General features: G+C 41.8%; 1 protein-coding gene across 2 annotated transcripts in view; it reads right to left on the reverse strand.

The window, feature by feature from the left end:
• PLXNA2 (plexin A2) overlaps positions 1-21519 on the reverse strand; it is a 404642-nt gene that overhangs the window by 231768 nt on the left and 151355 nt on the right. For both annotated transcript variants that reach the window (XM_083617292.1, XM_083617291.1), the window contains exon 4: positions 16616-16750. In XM_083617292.1, the coding sequence (XP_083473418.1) occupies positions 16616-16750 (135 nt within the window). The remainder of the gene's footprint in view (positions 1-16615; positions 16751-21519) is intronic.

Raw genomic sequence — 21519 nt, forward strand, 5'->3', positions numbered from 1 at the left:
GTTGCCTGGGGCTGCAATGGTGCAAAAACGTGGTTACAAAGCATGGATCCACAGGGATTCTCAGGATTTTTGCATTGGGTCACCCCAAATTCACCATCAGATCACATGTCTGTGGCCACAGCATGAAGCACAAAAATGATACATCCACTGTTTCATTCAGAATGTTTTTTCCCTTGTTTTCCTCCTCTAAAAACGATGTGCGTGTTATGGTCAGGTGCGTGTTATCGAGCGAAAAATACGGTAAAGAACCCTCATTCTACTTGCTGCTATTAGCACTCCACAACCTCTCATCCCAGTTTCTCTTTCCCTGAACCAGAACAGACAATAGGCATGGTCCTGGCTGAAAGAAATGCATCTAGGGAGAGGGGATATAAGCCACAGAAGTGTAAAGAGTTACAAATTATTCACCCACCCACTTTGCCAGCTCCATCAAGCTTTTTCCTCCATCAGCTGTTACCAGGCAGCAGCCAGTTCTAACAGGTTACAGCACAGGGAGGGAAGGGAAGCAGTGTTGCCATCTTCTTGGTTGCTGGTCAGCACCATCTGCTTCCCACATCAACAGTCACCTGACATTCGCCATTTCACCAGCCTATAGCAGAGGGGAAGAGGGGAAGCAGCGCTTCTCCATTGGATCTGCTGAGAGACCAGACATCTTTGGCTCCTCTCCTTGAACATTTCCTTTCCAGCTAGTTGTTAAGTAAACTTTGTAAGGGGATCTGTGGTCCTGAGTTTGCACCTCCCTTTCAAATGGCTTTTCCTTTTGTTTTGTGTATTTTGTCTACCTGAGGGCATGAAACTGTCTTCTTATTTATCTTGTAAGCTGCTCTGAGAGCCCTTTGCAGCCAAGCAGCAGGGTAAAAATACTTCAAATTATAAACAAATAAAAGTGGGCACCCAACTGTCTTTTCAGAGTAGTTTTGTGTTTAAACATGTGGAACTGCTGCTGTTAGGGTTTGACTTGGTTCTTAGAAGAATGACAACAGCAGCTGTAAGTTAAATGTATGAGGTTGCATTAAAGTGCCTTGTTCTCATTTTGCCAGAGAAAAGGGGAGAAGAAAGTAAATCAAAGCAGTCACAGTACAGTGGTACCTTTGGTTGCGAATGGGATCCGTTCCGGAGGCCCGTTTGCAACATGAAAAGAATGCAACCTGCAGCGGTGCGCCTGTGCATGCGCGGGTTGCAATTTGCCACTTCTGCGCATGCGCAAGCGGCGAAACCCAGAAGTAATGCTTTCTGGTACTTCCGGGTTGCCGCGGGACGTAACCTGAAAGAACGTAACATGAAGCAGAAGTAACATGAGGTATGACTGTATACCAAATCCCAGACATGCATCCATCCTATACATTTAAAGCACATGGTTTTTGCCAAAGAATCAAGGGAACTGCAGTTTACCCACCAGAGAGCTACAATTCCCAGCACTCATATCAAACTACTGTTCCAACGATTCTTTGGGGAAAGCGAAGTGCTTTAAATGTATGGTGTGGGTGTGACTCAGGTGGTTGTAGGGGAAAAACATGGATTTTAAGTATTATCCATTGTGAAAAGCCAAAGCCATTTCGCCATTACTTCTGCATTGGCATTGGTAGAAACTATGCTTCCCTTGTGAGAAAGCTAGAAACATTTCAGTGTGGTGACTGCTGATCGGACAATTAAACAACAGGAATGTGTTAAAAATGGAAAAGGAAATGAACATCAAGGCAAGTTCATGCTGGGAACCTTGGGGCTCAGATAGGCAGGTGGGAAAGGATTAAGCAGGGAATTAAAAGTGAGTAATTCTAAACAACATTAAAAAGAGAGACTGAAATGCTGCATAAAGCATTGCACTTTCTGAAAAGCCAGTGCACTCAGAGCAAAGACATTAACAGTAATTTCTGCTAGAATAAATTCATGTTGGATTTTCCTCATTCAAAAGGAGAAAACCAGCTTTAACCTCTCATCCCCTCAATCACGTGTAGTTTGCAAATTATGTGATAATATTAAACGCAGACAAACACACAGCCATGCAGTTTGAAAGACAGACGCAGAGCTTACAGTAATACTTTGCTGAATGGCCCCTGTTGAATAGACAATAATGTCCATGGGATATTGTGATTGTGTGCATGCGTGTGCAAATTGAGTGACAATTCAGAAATGTCCTAAGATTGACTTAGGCAAGGACAAGTGCTAGCGCTCTTAAAATCGGACAAATTATCTGCTAGCAGAGAAAAATGAAGCAGTATGTTATCCCACCTGCTTATGCTCGTTTTTTAGATCAATTAAAAGTAATTAAAACGTCTTGCTTGTCAGGTAGCTTCTCTTAAATGACCTCAGACTAATTTTAGCCAGATTTCTCTATTACGTGTAAGTGATTACAGGAAAAAGAGAACCTGGAAGTTTAATCTAAAAGTCGAATGCCATAATGAGAGGGGAAAGGGCAGTAATGAGCCAACAGGAGCATCCTTCTTTGCCAATCCCTCTCTAACCAAGGACTTCCTCAACAAGAAGCCATACCAGCCCAGTTTTCATCCCTATAAGGCAGCAGCAGCATCCTTGTAGTCACTGATCTGTATCTTGAAACTGACAGTGGAAATTATATCCTGCTAAGCCTATTCGATTTTTTAGTCCTCTTCGATACACTTGATCATGAGGTGACATGAAAGTAGGACTTGACAGGAGTTAGGACTGACTGCTCTTGAGTGGATCCGCTCACACAGTAAGATCTGTCCTCTGCGCTTCCTAGGGGGATCCATCTTGTTCGCACTTTGGCCTACTATGCACACTGTGTACAGCTTTTTTTCTTTTTTAAACGAACCCAGTGTCTTCTGTGAAGCAGGAAAGACCTTCTTAGAGGACTGGGTCCCTTCTAAAGAGCAGGAGTGACTGCATGGCATCCTCATCACACTGGGAAACCAGGTCCACTACTTCCCCAAAGCTTTTTATCGGGATAATGCAGTTCTCAAGCCACCCCTGTCATAAGATTAATTTCCTGTAGTTTAATTTCTTCTAAACTAGTGTTATGGGGAACCTGTGGCCCTCCAGATGTTGTTGGACACCAGCTCTCATCAACTGCAGCCAGAATAGCCAGTGGTCAGGAATTATGGGAGTTGTAGTCCAGCTGGTATCAGTCAGAAGACTCCATGATATCTTTCTGGATATCTGCTTTGGCCTCTTCTACATTTGTGTGAACAGTAGTGGAGTGCAGTAGTGCCACGGCACTAGACTCCCAACATTGCTGACGCCGCTGCTTACTGGGGTGGGGGTGGATGGGCAGGGTTAGGCAGGGGTGAGATGGACTGCTGCTTTTAAGGGATCCATTAATTCTACTCAAAACTATTTAAACGCTGCAGGTGGGTATGCTCAGAATCTGAAAATGTTCATTTTAATTTCCACTCAAGGGGAAACATTTGTAAATGCAGGTTTCTGACCCAATTACAATTCTTTTTTTTTCTTTTGCACGGCTACACAAAGTGCAGATTTATTTAAATTCTGAACTGTGTGTACATGACCAGTAAGTGCCTTAACATCTTGCCTTAACACAGAACTTGGCAAGATTGGAAAAGGTATATATAGGTATTTCATTTTTTTAAAGTATGCCTTGAATTCCATTAAGATGAGAGAGCCTATAGCTTCAGCTCTCAATACATAAGCCAAACCGTTACTTTTTTAAAGCCTGTTCCAACTGCAATCAATCTCAACCTTATGTATTCCACCCATCCAGCATAATCATTATCAGAAGAGATATCTCACCGGAATGGGTGTAAACATTGAGCAAAATATATTTGATTAACTTAACAACAACAGAGCTCCCTGGTTTCAGTGCAGCAACTATATTCAGGTTCATGTATAGAAAACCATCTGGAAAAGCAATTTAACTTCAAATTTAAAATGGTTTGCGTTTTACCCTCCTCACTTTATTTCCCAGTTCTTTCCATCCTTATGCATTTCTGCTGGTTCATCTCACTTCTTTTCAGGACACAAGGAACATTTATGGCCTTCCTGATCAATTGATGGCCCTTCTTTACTTTTCTTAGCCCTCAACCCAATCCTAAATGCTTGTAAATCATCTGGGCATCTAGCATTTACTCCTTGTCCAACCTCCCCACCCCACCCCCATGCCGGACTCACCAGCCAGAAAATCCAGCTCAAACACAAAGCTGTTTTCATGGGACTTACACATTTTAGGGTTATAGGGCACAGAGTTTCACTACAATTTACTTCCAGAGGCTCCTGTGCCTCTGTGGCTCCTGACACTAAAACATTTGCTAGGCAATTACTTCACAACCAGCAAAGGGTGCTTTGAGAGGTGACAAAAAATAGGTACACATATGACAATAGCTTTCTTTACAAGAAATTCTGATAGAGTGGTGTGGAACAGTAGTGTAGCAGTGGGCCAATAATAAAATTAAGAACATTTGTCTTAGGAAATATGGTCTGGAGCATTTCCTAGGTAAGAGGTACAAGCTGTCCAAATTTCAGAAAAAGATGAGTTAGAGCAGTTTAGAAATTGGAGGCAGGTGGTATGGTACATCATGCAAAGTCAAGGCCAAGTCACACAGTAGGGCTCTAACTCCACACAGACAGCAGAAAGCAATAGGCTCCACTTCTGGTCATATGAGCACTCATGGGCACATCTACAAGATGCACACACTGCAATTGCAGCTCAATGGATCTTGTATAAATCTAATAGCATCCACTTGCAAGATAGCAATGATTCTCCTCTCCCTTTAGCCCAGGGGTCCAGCAGACTTCCACTGAAGGGCAGGGGAAGTTGGATTTTAATCCAGGTCTTTCAAGTGGCTTCTCACATGGAGGCCATAAAGGAAGAAATGTGGTCTGCCAAGAATAAGCAAACTGGAGCAGTAGTGTTCATGAAAATAAAATTTAACAACTAGTGTTCTGGGAGATACTGACGACAACTTGCCCTGAGTACTGTACATTCATCCTCAGACTAGCACTAAATCTTGAAAATGCACAGCACATACTGTATTTTCAGAAACCCCTGAAGAGTGGAGCAGCAACATTAGTCAATTAACTGAACCGATTAATTGATTAAGCATTTTGTGTTGTGTTTAATAAAAGTGTTGCAAGAAATAAGCTCCAAGGAACAGCATTATTTGCCTTGAAGGAAAAGAAAAAGGATTGTGTGTGTGTTGTGGGAGAAAATCTGGGCCCAGAGAGGCACTGAAATTCAGTTGTTGAAGTTTAGTTTGCAGTTTAGTATCAGGATGATTTTGGACCATGCAGTAAATAAGATACAATAATCAATCAACATTTACAGTAGTGGCAGGTCTGATGGGACAGAGCCACCAAGCCACCTTCTTGACATTAGTTCATCCTACTTGGATCTGCTGGATTAAACTGGAGGAAGTATAAATGGCTATTAGCAACAACAGCTAAATGGAACTTCCATAAGCAGAGGGAGTGTATCTCTGAATACTAGCAGCAAGACTGGAAACCATGTAAGGGTAAAATAATATCTTGGACTCTGCAGATGATATGATGAGCCGGAAAGGTTATTTTATCACACTTTTAATTTATCTTTATAATTCTTTTTATTCATAAACAGATTCAATCAGATAATCCAATTTAATTGACTAAAACTCATTTGAAATGAACCAAGATTTATTACTGAAGTGAGTGACAGTCCTAGTAAAGAAAAAAAAACTTATTTGCTATATTTTCAGATTGAGATTGAAGCACTCCTATGCAAATATATAGTGTTTCCCCTGTATCTTTAAATATTTCCAAATTTTGGGAACACACTTTTAATCTCTTTGCAGCCCTGCCAATTATTGGAATGGTCTTGCTGACAAACATAACAGAGTCCAAAAACTTCTTTGTCTTTCCCAGAACTTTTCTTTCTTACTTTTCAAAACAGCAACAAGACTATGAAGTCAACATCAATGTAAGTTGCTGTGAGACTTTGTGACAGGGCACCAGGTGCAAGTTCTAATTACAGGCTCTTGGAACTCGCATTCCTATGGAGCTTTTCTGTATAGAGTTGGCAGGATTTTATTTTTATTAGTAAATGTCAATTCCCACATTCCTGCACACATCACTGAAACAGATCCCTTGATAACAATTGAAATTTACTGATAGACAAAATGATGAATGCTACACAAACATATTCACAAGCGTTCCCAGAATAGAAAAACTAGCAAGAAAAGTTTAGATTGTTTTTGGAGGATTTCTGGGGATTTGGATTGCTTTTAAAACCCATTTACCGTCTTTACTACACACACAAGTGTGTCTTGATTCCATCTTTTCTGATGAAAAATATTGGTATTTGGTGGGGGGACATGGTGGGAGGACTCACTGGAATCTGTTTTAATACAAGGTTTTATAATACAGTCGTACGTCACATGCTTTTATTATTCAAAATGTTTATTGGCTGACTTCCTGAGCAAAGTACATACAACACAGCTTTAATGATGAAAAACATCCACGGTACAACAGTAATACAAAATAAAAATACAAATTTATTTCTACAAGTATCCCAGCACTAAAAGCTAACTGGGCCAGCAATATATTTAGTTATGCATGGTCTGTAGGTACATCTCCATTAGCCTCTGCAGAAAGAGAGGAGTTTGTGATGGTGATCTGCTACGCCATGGTCTATGCCCAGGTGGGCAGAAAGTTCTGAAAGGGCTGATGCAGGGCAATATGCCAGTAGTTTTGGATCCACAAGAACCAAATCCTCAGAAATCCTCCAGGGACCCTGATCCTCCACACACCCCTCCAATCTAAACTGAATACAAAAGAACCACCTCCCTGTCTTCCACTCTGCCTGGAACAAGCCAGCCAGGCTTGCGATGCAGCAGTGGATCTGCAACCCCTCAGCCCCACTTAAGTTTGCTCTGCCCCAACACAAAATGAAGAAGCTACAGAAAATTAAAGCTCCTATCTATACTGTAGATTTATGCCACACTAGAATCAAGATACAAGAGGCTGCCATCTTCATGAGATGAGCATACAGGGCCTTCATTTTCTGTAAGTTGCTGCTTGCCCTCTTTTGGTGATTTTGGAGATTCTAGAAGCAAGTATCCTGAATCTGATGTCTTATTGACCTGGCCGCTCCCTTGGGGTTAATCTTCACACTTCTCACTTCCAGTGGCTATGACATAGGCATCTTGGTACAAAGGTACAATCCAATGCATGTCTGCTTTGGGTTCAATGGGACCCCCAGGTAAGTGCATATAAGAGGGGTTGGGAACCTCAAGCTAGGGGCCACATGTAGCCCTCTAAGCCTCTTCTGTCTTCCCCCAGCCCAAATCTCTTATTGGTCCTGTTCCATGTTCTCCTCAACCAGCTAGAATGTCTCCTTGCACTGTGATAAAGCATCTTGCTTGCCTGGATAGAGAGATGGTTGTAGGCATGTAGAAACCTCTGATGCGTGTAACTACTGGAATGTAGCCCACTATACATAGGTATGAATTGCATCCACTACTTCACCCACTTTTTGCCACCAGCGTGTAGCCCATAAGGAGTTATGGTCCTCAGGCTGAAAAAGGCCCCTAGGACTGCAGCCAAGAACATTTATACTTTCAAGGCTGCCATCGTATTTGTGTTTGTTGGGAAGTAAGAGCCACTATACGAAGAGGTTATTATTTCTAAGCAAACTTCCAGACAATTTCTCTAATTGCCCACAGCCATATCCTGTTCCCTGTTCCAACCATATAGCCAAATTTCATATTCTTATTAAGTTGCAAATGAGCCCCCTTTATGTTGTAAATGGAGTGAAATAAGTCCAGGTTTAATAAGAAATAATGTACTGCATATATTAAAATTTTCTCAACATGTCCTTTAAAAAAAGGGTATGGGGGGGGGGAATTCACAATAGCTTCAAAATTTCCAGAAATTTATATCTCTAACTGAAATTAATGGAAGTTTGTGAAAAAGCACTGCTCTGTTGATAGTGGGAAATATCACCTTGCACTCTTAATCTTCAGCCCTTATAGCAATTAAAACAATTAATGACACATCTCATAATTGCCTGCAATTATGAAACTTTAAACGGATAGAAACGGATACAATGCTTACAATTCTCCTTAGTACTATTATGCATTACAAGGGCAATATATTTTCTCCATGCTAGCTTGAGTAACCCCCCACCCCACCCAATTTTCTTAACTCTGATCAGGTCAACCTTAAAATAGCCTCATTATTTTGGCTCTGTCATCTTGCAGTATTTGGGTTATCTTAGTTGAGAGGCGGTGTTCGGCAATCACCGATTTTAAATTTGCCTAAATTTAAATGAATTCACGTGTGCAAATTCAGACACAACAGCAGGCTTGGTGAGGAGGCAGCTCCACCATGGACGAAGTGGCAGTCCTATGTAGATGTTGATTAGTATGCCTAGCTTCACTCAGGAGGGTAAAGAGATACCCTCCAGCTGTACTGGAATAAATTGCACACCAAACTTTGGTACTGGGTAATGAGCAGAAAACCCATCTATTCCCTCATGTCTTCCCTTTCACAACTTCTTGGAATGACTCCCCCATAGCAAATGCTAATTACCTGGTCCAATGAAAACTTCCTGGGATTGGCCTGAGGGGATCTATCGCTTTCACAAACCTTGGCAATTTATGTAAAGTTTTTTCATGGCAATAAGGTTTCCTTGAACTAAACTATGTATGTAACCTTTCTGTGGCTCTTCTCTGGCTGCAGTTAAAAGAAGAACGCCCCTCCACCCTTTTAATTCAAATAACCTTCAAGAGTCAATGTTCCCACCTCTTCCATACAGAGTTCACCTGCCTCCCCTAGGCTTGGTGTAAGAAGGCCTATCATTTATACAGGCAGGGGCCCAGCCTTCCCTCTGCTTTGACTGTCTTGCCCTTCTCCCTGCAACGTGAGGAGAATCTTTAGGGCATGGCATTAATCTTCTCCCACCTCCCGCCGAGTGACAGGCGTGAGTGCAGCTCTGTTCATAATATTCTGCATAAGGGTCTCTGAACTACATCAAGCCAGTGTAAAAATGTCACATAAGCCATGAGAAATCATTTCAGGTGCTCTATTGTTCACTTATTCTCTCTCTCTCTCTCTCTCTTTCAAGAATTATTTCCACAGGTGAAGCCAAGGAATGAGAACAACCTATGTTTCCTAAATAAAGCATTAGGCAGGATTTGGGAACAGCAAGGTCCCAAGTTTACAGCACAGCCTCTTTGAGCTACTCAAGCAATGGAAAAGAGCTATCGTGCAGTGTGAACAAGCCATGCTCAAAGGTTGAAGTGATGTAAAGAGGCTTTATATGGAAAGGAGGGTTAAGGGTAAGGTATACAGAAGAGGAACTGTGTGCATAGAAAGTAGTTGTTCAAATGACAGATCAGTGATCCATCACAAAAACTCTATAAAGGTGGTGGTGGTAAGGCATTAAACCACAGCAGAACTAGCATTAATACATGGTTTCCCACAGTCGCCAGAGAAATCCTCAAGTGTCCTAAGAATGAGGCAGAAAAGTTTAAGCCTCTTTCACAGTGGACAAAAACCTCCACAAAACCAGAGGCAGATTTTGGTACAGCACTAGTATACTCAGAAGGAAGTCCACTTAATATCAGTGGGATTTGCTTCCCAGTATGGAGGTTGGGGACCACAGCAGGATGAATCTGCCTCCACTATGTGGGCTGGTGGCAATCCCTGGACATTTACAAGTGTTCTGCTGTTGTTTTCTCTTTAACCCCTGAAACTGTTGTATAATCACTGAGCGCGACTCCAGGTGCAACATGCCCAATTGTGTATCCTCAGGGCTCATTAATTTCTGCAGAAGCAAGCAAAAAATAAAAATAAAAATAAATCACTAGCAGAAATAGCAGCAAGGACCCAGGATTCAGCGCTGTATTTTCTTTAGAAAGCACACACATAAAAACATGCTAATTGAATTTGGATGTTTTTGAGAAACGCAAGGGCAGCTCATGCTGGGAAGTGAGCTAAAAATGGCTCCTCACAAATTCTCTCAGTGCAGATGTGCCAGTGGGCCTCAGTTTTGCCTGCAACAGTCGCTGCAATTTCTAGCTTCTCTGACACAGCATATCACCCTGTGTCAGCGATCTTCATCCTGAGTTGCAGAATCACCTGCTGCTATTCCACATATGCAGAAGCACAAACGGCTTTGCTTCTCTGTCAGAGACAATTTATAGTGCATTATTTTAAGTATGGATGCTGTGAAACAACTTTCAAAATAGCACAGGTGTAAAATGGTACTCCATTTTTTCATGTAGACCTCCAAACCCGTGCAGGATTCCTAGGAATATGTATAGTGACCACATGTGCAGAAAATACTGTTCCGTAGCACTCTTCAGGCATTGCCCCTCACACAATTACCATAATGTGACGAGAGTCATGCTGTACTCCTTGTCCCTGTAGAATGCAATGAGATGCACTCATGTGGGAGAAAATAAAAGGGTGCAGTGGAAGTTTAGCCTGTGACCCCAGCCTCTCAGAATCAACCCTGTCCTATTTGCCTCACTGCACCTTGCTGCAACTACATTGTCTTATCCTAGGCGCCAATCATTGTAATTCCAGCGCTTGACAAAATTTTGGGAACGGTGCTTGGTTGACAGATAGAGCACATGGCTTATCCTGACACATTTCAAGCTAAAATTGTTTCTCTTCATATGATTGATTTAGTATTATCTCTTAACAGTTGGAGAGGCTTGCTCACAGCTCACGTCAAGCAAAGACAATGGCACCAAGTGAGAAAGATCTGCAAGGAAACACAGATTTGTTTGAAAATACACCAAGAGCTCAGGAACTTGGGCCAACTGAATCTCCCAGGTATTTTCAGACACTCCTCTCTCCTCCACATATTGCAATGCTCAGTGAGGAAAAGAGCATTTCTGTCTCATAGCATGCAAAGTGGCCCATAAGAACAGATCACAATAGTACAAAGCAGTTGTGTTAAGCTTGTGAGTTAAAAGCAACAAGAGCAATTTCTCTTATTCAGGACAATTAGCCTATAAATAGGATATCTGTTAAACAGATGTGACAAATTATTGACAGACAGATATTACGTTCAATAGACCAAAGCTGAAAACATTACAGATTCAGTTTCAAATGCTGTACAAAAGGAAAATAATAGAGATAAAAAGATATATGGTGACATCAGCAACCTATGATAACTGCTTAAGGGCAGTTTCCTAGAGAATAAAGGTCAAACCATCAATTTCACCAACTGATTCCTTTTTTTGAATTTTCTATTTTACATATACAAGCGAAATGAAAACATAAGCATAAAATCCCCTTTGACTTCACTCCCCCCCATTGTAGATCTTAATATAATTATTTTCCCCTCTGCATCTCTTTCATAACTTTATTCTCATAAATCCTTTATCATTCCATAGTTCAAATTTTTGCTACAAGTTTTCTGTCAATTCTACCAATGTATGTAATTGTTTACAATAGTTTTTCAAATAGATTGTAAACTTTCCCCATTCGTTATTAAAGTCCACCTCTTCCTGGTTTCTAACTCTTCCTGTAAGTTTTGCCATTTCAGCATAGCTCATCAATTTTATCTGCCACTCTTTCTTGGTCAGAGTTGTAGCATCCTTCCATTTCTGGGCTAACAGAATCTGTGCGGCCGTGGTCCCATACATAAATAGTTTAATCTGGTCCTTCAGGATCTCTGGACCTTTAATACCTAAGAGAAAAGCTTCTTGTTTCTTAGGAAAAGTTACTCCTAAGAAAATAACTGATTCCTAGTGTTCTCTACTAGTTTTGCGGATACACACATGCATACCACCAAAGAAAGTCAAGGAATGTAATCTGCTAATAAATAACTTAATATGGCGAATAGGCCAAAAACAGAAGGAGGGTCTTTGATTGCAAATGGCAGAATAGAAATCATAGGAAAAAAAGACATGGACCACACTTTTCTCCCATACATCACTGCATCAACAGAACTTCAAAGCCAGTGAAGTACAGGATATCTCTCTGTCAAAACTTGTGAAGGCAGAAGAACTTTATTCAGCTTTCTTTGCTTCTCTTTTTGAAGACTCAAGTGAAGTTTCAAAGTCTCTTCAAAATTTCATATTTGATTCCAGCTGCTTTTGCAGATTGAATTTGGTGGTCTTTTTTTTAACTTTCCTCTATTTTAGTCCCCAATGAAATAACCTATGTTTTTTTCCTGCTAGTCATTAAAAAGCACTCTGCACAAAAAATGTTTCACTTCCTTAAGATCTCTGTGAGAAGAGTCTCTTAACTGGGAACAGTGGTATAGAAACAATCACGAACAGGTTAACAACAAAGGAGACATGTAAAACACTTCACCATTGAGTAAAACACAGTTCTTAATGGAATTGCACTTTAGGTATTTTTCATTATTTAGTAACTCCCCCCAATTCACAATTAAGAGAATTAGCAGCTCTGATGAATATTTAGGCCCTCTCACCCCATAACAGATGAGTTGAAGACATCTCTGCTCCATCTCTATTGGGAAACTTTGTGTGTGGTTCAGTTTCTTTGAATTCTTCCTGCCAAGCTAGAGATAAGGCATCCTTGCAAAAATGATCAGCCAGTTTAAATTTACAATGGGACATTATAGTTGAGGAAGCACAACTCTTGCACCTCACAGCTGGGCCCACCTCCATTTGCTGCTTTGACAAAAAATAGAATAGAAGAAGTCATGTTGAAGAAGGAGGAAAAAAATCTAAGATGCAGTATCATAATACATTTATTAGGAGCAACTGAAGGTCATGAAGTGCTGAGCTAGCTTTTGTGATTCATTGAACTCTTCCTACAGCTGGATGTTAAACAAACAAGAAGGGGGGAGAAGCAAGAAAGATGTTGGTAAAGGGCTTAGAGCACAACCATCTGTAATATGAGTTGTAAGAAGATGATGATTCACGAAGCTGCCTGGGGTACACTGTACTCTGTGTTTATAGCTCCAAGGCAGGGGTGGATAACTCTTTTCACTTAATAATCACACAGCAGGATTGTCATCTCTGATGGCCATGTGTCCGACTTTTCAGAGGACAGTCTTCTGTTTGTAGGCCTGTCAGCGGACAATTGTCTCATTTGAAGGGTTGTTCAGTCCATGTCTTGTTTACAGATAAAGAACCATAAGGTGAGAGGGCATGTTGCACATCAAGAGTTAGCACCTGGGCAGTGCAGATCACCTGGCCACAGTCTTCCCCACAATGCAGAGAAGCAATGTGTTTCTATTTAAATTATAATAATAATTTCCAAATTTGCATCTGTACACATTAACCCATGCAAATCTAATGCAGTTCTGTGTTCCTGTCACAGACTGCTGCCCCTGCTAAAGAAGTTGATAGCTAACTCTTTAATGACAAGAGAAGCAGCTCACACGGTGCTCCACACACACACACACACACACACACACTTTCTAACCTCTAGGCAGCTGTCCACAGGTTGCAGCAACAGTGGGGCCCCTCCCCTCCTCCAGCTTATATACCGTCTTCTGAGGGGTTGCATAACTGCAACCTGAGACTTCGCCTGCATGGAAGTTGTTGCTGCTCTTCCCTTTTCAAGCCCCTCCTGGTCCTAGGAGACAGCGGGGTGGGAGAAAGTAAAGAGTCGACTGGCCCTTCCCTTGTCTGAATAGTTTCTTCTTCCTCCGTGACACCCTGCACACCTTCTTCCGTCTCAAACTGCCCTGACTCTTCCTCCTCTCCCTGACTTGGCTCCTGCCATGCAGGCAGCACCGAGTCCCATAAATCATTAGCTCCCACTCCTGGGTCACACTCCTGGCTCCCTGCCTCCATTCCACACTTTTTGGAGCCCTGCCAGTCCATGCCTGTTCTTCTCTGCCTTTTGATGATGCATAAATGCCAACCTACTGCTAGCTATGGACTATTGGTTACTTGAATATGGCCCAAGAGGTCTACTTTGAGTAGAACTACATTGAATACAACCCTATGAGTCTTTTTTTTGTTGTTCAATATGCGCTAATGTAGAAAATAAAAAAACTGGAAAATCAAGTCCCTTGTACTGCCTTCTGAAAATCCATTTCCAAAGAGTTAAATTCTACAAATAAAAATGTAGTACAAACCAGACTCCTTGAGATGATACCCTCATCTACTGCCATACACACAGCACTAGACGAATTATTCACCATTACAGAGCCATGAATGATAGCCACTAAAATGCTTAACTGAATCAGTGAACCCAAGAGCAGGGCTTCATGGCTGGGACCTCTTGCATTTTCTCATCCGCGACAGGAGTGGAATGCAGTTGATCTGTTACAGTCGAGGTTCTGGATTATTTACATGGTGTTGGCTCCCTTAAGCAACAGACTCTAGTGGACTGCAAAGGCAATAAATTTCCATCATAATTATTTTGGTGTTGCTGGGTACAATCTGGTTCCTTTTTTCAGAAGCACAGTTTATCACACTCATAAACAGGTTCAGAGCAAGGACCATGAAGACAGTAAATATCAGGGAATCGAACAGCTGACACAACCTGGGAAGCAGTGACTCAGCTACCAGCTCACTGTTTAAAATTTGGTTTAGAGGGAGGGAGTTTGTCACTCTCCTCTTTCCTCTCAAGTGAAATGAGTTTTGAACATCAAGAAAGTTCAGAGCAAACCATCCATTTCATAAAATTGCATGCTCACATTAAATACCATCCAAGTGGAATTGTGCTGTCTTAAGTGCATGCTCCACCAGCTGAAGTGTTGTGTGGATCACCACCCACATCTATTCTCAATGGCTGTAGGGTAAATGTGATAAATGAGAAGTACTGACAAAACAGCCTGGGGCAACCGAGATATGTACATTGTGAATTCACTGCAGAGGGATCATTGTGAAGTAGAGAAAATTAAAAGTGACACTTCATGGAGGACAACACAGATAAATTGTGCCTGATCATAAGAAAGAGAAAAACCTGTGAAGACAACAGTGGTATCACACTAAGAAGAAACCTCCTATCTAGATTGCATCTATTGATACAATCTAGTTCCAGTAGAATTCATGCACATGTTGCCAAGGTCTTCAATCAAATGGTGACTATTTCCTGTTTGGGTAAAGTCTTAGACTGAACCTATCAGACAGAATTGAAAAATTACTGAACAACCTAGTGAGTAGTGAATGGATAAGATCTGAGCCCCATCACAGAACCTGTTTGCAACTACTCGGAGACAATTTCTCTCCCTCATCAGCCCATCTCAAGATAGCACAGATGTAGCACTAAATGAGCAAACCAAACCTTCCTTACACTGGGCTGAAGGTGGGTTTGGAATGAGCAGGGGTGTCCTTCCACCCAGCTCTCCTTGTGCCAACCTTCCCCATCTACCTGCCTACCATGCTACTGGGTGGAAGGAACATTGGCTGGATCGCTGTTGGATGCAGCCATGATGAACACCAGGGCTGTGGATGCAGTGGTGGCCCCACTGCCCCACAAAGGCACATCAGTGGGGAATTAGTGTATGGATTGCTCTAATACTAGGTATAGGTAAGTTAAAGGTAAAGGACCCCTGGATGGTTAAGTCCAGTCAAATTCGACTATGGGTGCAGTGTTCATCCCAGGCCAAAGGAGCCGGTATATGTCCGCAGACAGCTTTTTCTGGATCATGTGGCCAGCATGAATAAACTGCTTCTGGTGCACAGAACACCTTGACAAATGCCAAAGCACACAGAAACATTGTTTACCTTTTCCCCACAGCAGTACCTATTTATCTACTCATGCAGGTATGCTTTCAAGCTGCTAGGTTGGCAGGAGCTGGGACAAAGCAACGGGAGTTCACCCTGTCGTTCAGTTTTGAACTGCTGATCTTACAATCGGCAAGCCCAAGAGGCTCAGTGGGTTAGACCACAGTGCCACCCATGTCCCTTTAAAACCAGGTGTATAACTGCGTTGTGTGGGTAAAATTTAAAGCAAAAGATTGAATGTATTGGTTATATCTAGACATTTAAAGGCCAAGGCAAATGAGTTCTTAAAGGTTTAGAGATGGATCACAGAATCATTCAAACTTATTGTAAAGCTGATCATTTGGTCATGGGACTGTATCTGAATTTCCTACATTTCTAAATAAAAAGTACCAAAGTCTCAAAACACTTTCAATCTAAACATGCTTTGTATGTTACACTAACAACATTCAGAAGTGCTATCCAGAATCCTTGCCACTGCTATATTTTCTAACACTAAAGAAGGGAAGGTCAGGATATGGCTGGACAGAAGACACATGTAACAAAACTGTATCCTGCACATACTTGAACACTATCCACCTGCCACGCATTTTATCTCCGATCACAATATTGTGATTTCATAGCCTCTTGCACACACAAACACAACCTTGAAATCTAGAAGAATAAACAACAAAGGGCAATTCTATGTAAAAGTAGCCTACTGCCAAACACAAGGAGAGGAATGAATGGAAGTGGCTTCTGCTAGGGATGGGATTTGATAGCAGAATGAAGTCCAAATCCCCGAACCATATTTCATTCATAGTGGCACTGTCCAATTTCCATTTCTTAGAGACAATAGTGTGCTGATGAGAAGGAAAACTCCTCCTCCCCTGGTGCACTGACAGTTGTCTCTGGCCAGACTCAGATAAAAATAAAGCTACCTTTGGCACTATCCATACCTGAAGCAAATGTTAAGAGCCCTTTGGAATATGCAAGGCTTTCCCATTGCAGAGGGGCTAAGCTTAAAGCCTACTGTGGTTTTAAAGAGCAAGGCTTACCTGTCTTTCTGACATGACATAGAGGTAATTATGATCTGTGGAGAAGGCCATGTCACGAAGGATATGACTCCCGTCCTTGAAAACTGGCACCATTTCATACTGAATGCCACCATGAGGAGGCCCATCTGCTCGGATCTGGAATAAAGACATACTGCAGGTTAAATCACTGTCATTAAATGTGAGGGAGAAATACAGGCAGATCCTAACCAAGTGGTTATACGATGGAAAATAAATATGTGGCTGGTTTGATACCCAGCACATCCAAATGGAATCATATTATAAGAGTGCTGTGAAGAATTCACAAACAACATTTGGAATGCATTTTAGGTATTCAATGGTTAAATTGCACACAGAACGGAAAGGAAAACAGAGAGTTCCTGCTCCAATCTCCACAAGTCCATTGACCTTGTGTGCACAGAGCATAAATGAATATTTGGATGCTTATAGGCTTTCTTCATGACTGGGGCCCCCACTATTCAGGTTCCAGTTGTGTCCATGCAGCTACAACTTGAATGCATGCAAGCCCTTTGTCAGGGATGGGAAACCTTTGGTTCTGCAAGTATTGGAATTCAGCTAGTCCCAGCCAGTATGGCCAATGGTCAGGGATGATGGGAGATATAGTTTAGCAGCATCTGGAGGGCCACAGATTTCCCATCCCAGCTTTATGTGTACATAATAAATGAATATATGGAAGCTGAATGATTTTGCTCATTCCCACCCCACTATGTGTTGATTCTTCATACAATTTCACCAAGTGAAAAAGCAAGTGTGTCACTTCTAAATGTCAGCAGAACACAGGCTTGACCTGAATGCATTGTTTGATCATGCATTCCTTTGAAACAGAATATAGACATTCAAACACAATTCTTCATTTAATTTGTGAGCAGCAGGCCACATAACAGAGGTATGAATACAGGAACCAGACCCTGCAGCATACCCAGGTGCCAACTCTGTCCCTTTGTCTACACTGACAACACTATTACAGGTTTGAATAATGTCATACACAACATCAACTCATCTTCCAATGTGAAATATGTATATTTATATCTCTATATAACTCTATATACCTGTCAACAATGCCCTCCTGTGTTCAACATAGGAGAAATAGACCAGTTGCTACACTAAATAACAAACAGAAACAAATCTAATATCACCAAAAGCAATATTAATAAAAATAGTGGGAGAACATCTCAACCTTTCAGAATGCTCTGGAACAAATAGTTCCACACTGGAACAAAGGAATTTCAAAGCAAAACTACAATGTGAAACTGCTGAATTACAATTCATCAAGAGGTTCTCACTTGTGGACTGAATCAGCAAAATTTAATTTTATCACGCTATGTGTGTTAATTGGCTTAACAATGCCAGAATGTTTGTATTATTTATACAACTTTGTGTGAGAGAGAATGGCAACTGTTACCATCAGTACTTTATTTGTATTTTATTCCCTCTGCAAATACCCCCTCTCATCTGATGCAGGACCTGATTCAGTTGTTCAGAATGGACACCAATCTGATCCAGATCGATTCAGACCTGAATTCAAATTGTGTTTCTCCCATTCACTTGCACTGGGAAACCAAAACAGCCATAACCTTCTTGCATTTCCCCCCACATAAGTGAATGCAATTTGAAGTCACGATAGTCACTTATGAGGGGAATAACTCTTTGTTAGCCACAGTTGAAGTATTGCTTTTTTCAGTTACCGTTATTGGAGAGTGTTGGGCAAGATTCTGGCCTGGATTGGAAGCTATAGCTGTCAGGGAGGATAGAGGGGCCTGGAGGATTGTATTTGGGGCCCAGGCCTAGGGCTTTCTACCCTTAATGTACCTTCACTGTGAGAGGATGGAAAAGCAGACAATGTAGGTAGGGGCTCTAATCACCGATTCCCAGGTTATTTTCCATTATTCCTTTGTACATTTGCTCCAAATTTGAAAACAACACTTTAGTGCACCTTTACCTATCCCCCCTTTTTTTCTGAAAAACCCCAACTATTAATTTCTCACTTATAAGCATTGGAAAGAGAACCCTAACTGCCACCCATGCATGTCTGTGCCTATCGCCTTCCAAGGTGACAGGCAACATCTTCCAAAGCAATAAAGTGTTTCAAAAGCCCCAAATTCTAGTATCAAAACATAAAAGTAAATAAAACAATATTTTTATTACATAAGAGCAAAAACCTTCCATCAGTTATACATGGCGTACACTGAGTGGCATAGCAGCCCACAGTCTGAGTTAGCAATTACATATATAATTGCAGCTTGGGCTGGTAATAGTTAGAAACTTGAACAATGACTTTTCAAATTTAGTTAGCGGAAGCCTACATCCCATTGTTTTAATGATTCTCATTGAAGAGGTAAACCTGTGTCTGGGCTATCACCACCTTGGGCTATAGGTATCGGCAGCATAGCAGCCAACTCCTAGGGACCTAAGTTCCTTTGTCGTCCCCCCCCCATAGAATATTTGAGGGGGCTGCCCCCCTCCCCAAGTTGATGGGCATGTGTGTGCACTGTGTCTTGTGAGCAATTATTTGGGCCAGGGCTTACAAGCCACCCTCACCCCCAATATTTTATTTTAGTTGGCAGACCATAGAATAATAGAGTTGGAAAGGAAGTTGAGGATCATCTAATCCAGCCCCCTGCAATGCAGGAATATGCAGCTGTCCCTTACGGGGATCAAACCTGCAACCGTGGCAGGATCAGCACTATGCTCTAACTAACTGAGCTATCCAGTAGGTAGGACTAAGCAGAATCACAGTATTGAATGTTCATCCACACAAAAATAGAACATCAGGGAGAAATATTCTAGCATAGGTCTCCCCTCTAACACTTAAAGGGTTTTTTTTGGGGGGGGGTTGTTAAATGAAGGAGTATTCAAGCATGTGAGCCCCACATAAAGTATGAAACAGTACAACCCTGACATGGGTTTACCAACCAGCAACGCCTAGGCATTTACCTAAAATCAGTAATGAAAATGTGAATTAGATCAGCCCTGTGAGGCTGCCCAGCTTGTGCAGAAGATTTTGAGGTGTTGTTACAAGCAGCAAATTGTGAGCTATTTCATTTATTATGTCTTTTTTAAAACCATTGTGAGGAGTGCCATTTGGATTTGTCAACTTTGGGCACTAGAATGAAATACCTAAAAACAAGTTTGAAATTTTTATCCAATACGGGTCACCTCCTGAAGTTTGCCGACTCCAATAAATGAAAATACAGTCCTTGGCTGATAAACAAATGAAGCAGAAGGCTATTTGGCTTGTTCTGTACGAAGGCCTCCTGGCCTGTTGGTGTGGGTGATATTTTAGGCTTCATTATACAAATCCCTCCTGCTGCAAGAAAACTCTGCTTGGATTATAACAGACCCCTATGCACACAGCAGGAACAGAACTGTTTTGAGTACACCCGGGTCTCTTTTCCAATGTTAATCATTTATGGCCTTTGGGGAGAGGGGGGAGGAGGGATAAACAAACAAATTACATTGTCTTTTCCCTACCAGGATTTGCATATTTGAGTAGCCATTTGATTACAACATGGTGTCTACATAACACCAAGCTGCAAACATTGGCAACCATCAGGCTGGGAGATTAGACCAGCCATGTGAACCAAGGGCTCCATGAAGCCGCCTGATGGGCCAGTGGCACTCACTGACAGAGATTCTGTTACTTGCTGGCCAGAAAACCGCTGTGTGCGAAGGGGCGCTTCAAAGCACTTGCATGAGATTCCATGCTAGGAGGATGGGGACAGAGACTGAGCTGTTGCGAGGGGGGAGAGCTTGTCACAAAGGAGCCATCTGCTGCAGCCTCCTGCCTGGCTGTCACTCATTGTCCCATCTTGCTGTTCAGTGACTCAATTTCTAATTGTCAAGCTATGTTTGAAGCATGAAAAGAAAATGTTAGCGATGGCTGAGCTTCTGGGAAAGGTAGGAGAGAAGTCGAGAAGGGCCGAGGAGAGAATCAGAACATTTGCAGAACACTTTCCTTTCCCCCCAAAAATGACAATCATAATAATTTATAATGTTGGTTTAGCTCCAAAAGGAAAATAAGTGTGCCGTGTTGCATGATGGGTAAGACAAGACAAAACTAATTCCAAAAGCCCCATCTCTGCTCAACATCTCTGCCACATTTAAGAAAGCAGATTGCTGCTCTGTCCCCAAGCCCAGCTCTCCCAGCAACCTCCTTCTCCACCCATCATTAAACCAGCTGTTTAAAACAGTTGCCAAGACAACAGCCTCCAAAGTCCTTCCATTAAAATGTCTGATTGTAATTTAATTAATCCTTGTAGGCCAGTAGGCAATGTGTTTCTAGGCCTGGCGTGGTGGCATTTCTTGATCACTGAGACATGACTGAGTTGGAGTTTCTGGCAAGGACACATTGCCTTTTCTTTCCATGAGCAGATAATCAACAAATCCTTCATAAAATGGGATATCCTCATCTCATTCAGGTCAGAAGAAATGCCCTGAGTGGACTATGGTGCTAGGGAGGCAGTTCAATGCTCTCCTATGCCACAAATTCTCTGTATGACTTTGGCTGTGTCAGCTAGTCTTGCTGTTGGATTAAGGCACTTGTCTTTAACACTAGGTACATAATAAATGGTAAAGGAAAAAATAAGCACATTCCTGTGCATTTTCTTATGACTATCAAATAAAAAAGCTTAGGTGTTACACATGAGGAAGAGAAAGAGGGTTAACATGCTAGTTTCACCCTCCTTTGTCATTGTATTGGTCACCATCTAACTCACAGAAGGTGACAATCTGAAGAGAGCTTTGAAGGCTCCCTGTGCATTTTAGAACCCTGCATTATTAAGGTTCTAAAATGTAGCTGGTACATCCATGGCTTTAGAGTAACACCTTGTAACAGCAATAGAGGTGGCAGAATCAGCATGCTCATTCCTGCTGTCCCCCTCACATGT

This window comes from Podarcis filfolensis, assembly GCF_964270895.1.
Source record: "Podarcis filfolensis genome assembly, chromosome: 6".
Lineage (NCBI taxonomy): Eukaryota > Metazoa > Chordata > Lepidosauria > Squamata > Lacertidae > Podarcis > Podarcis filfolensis.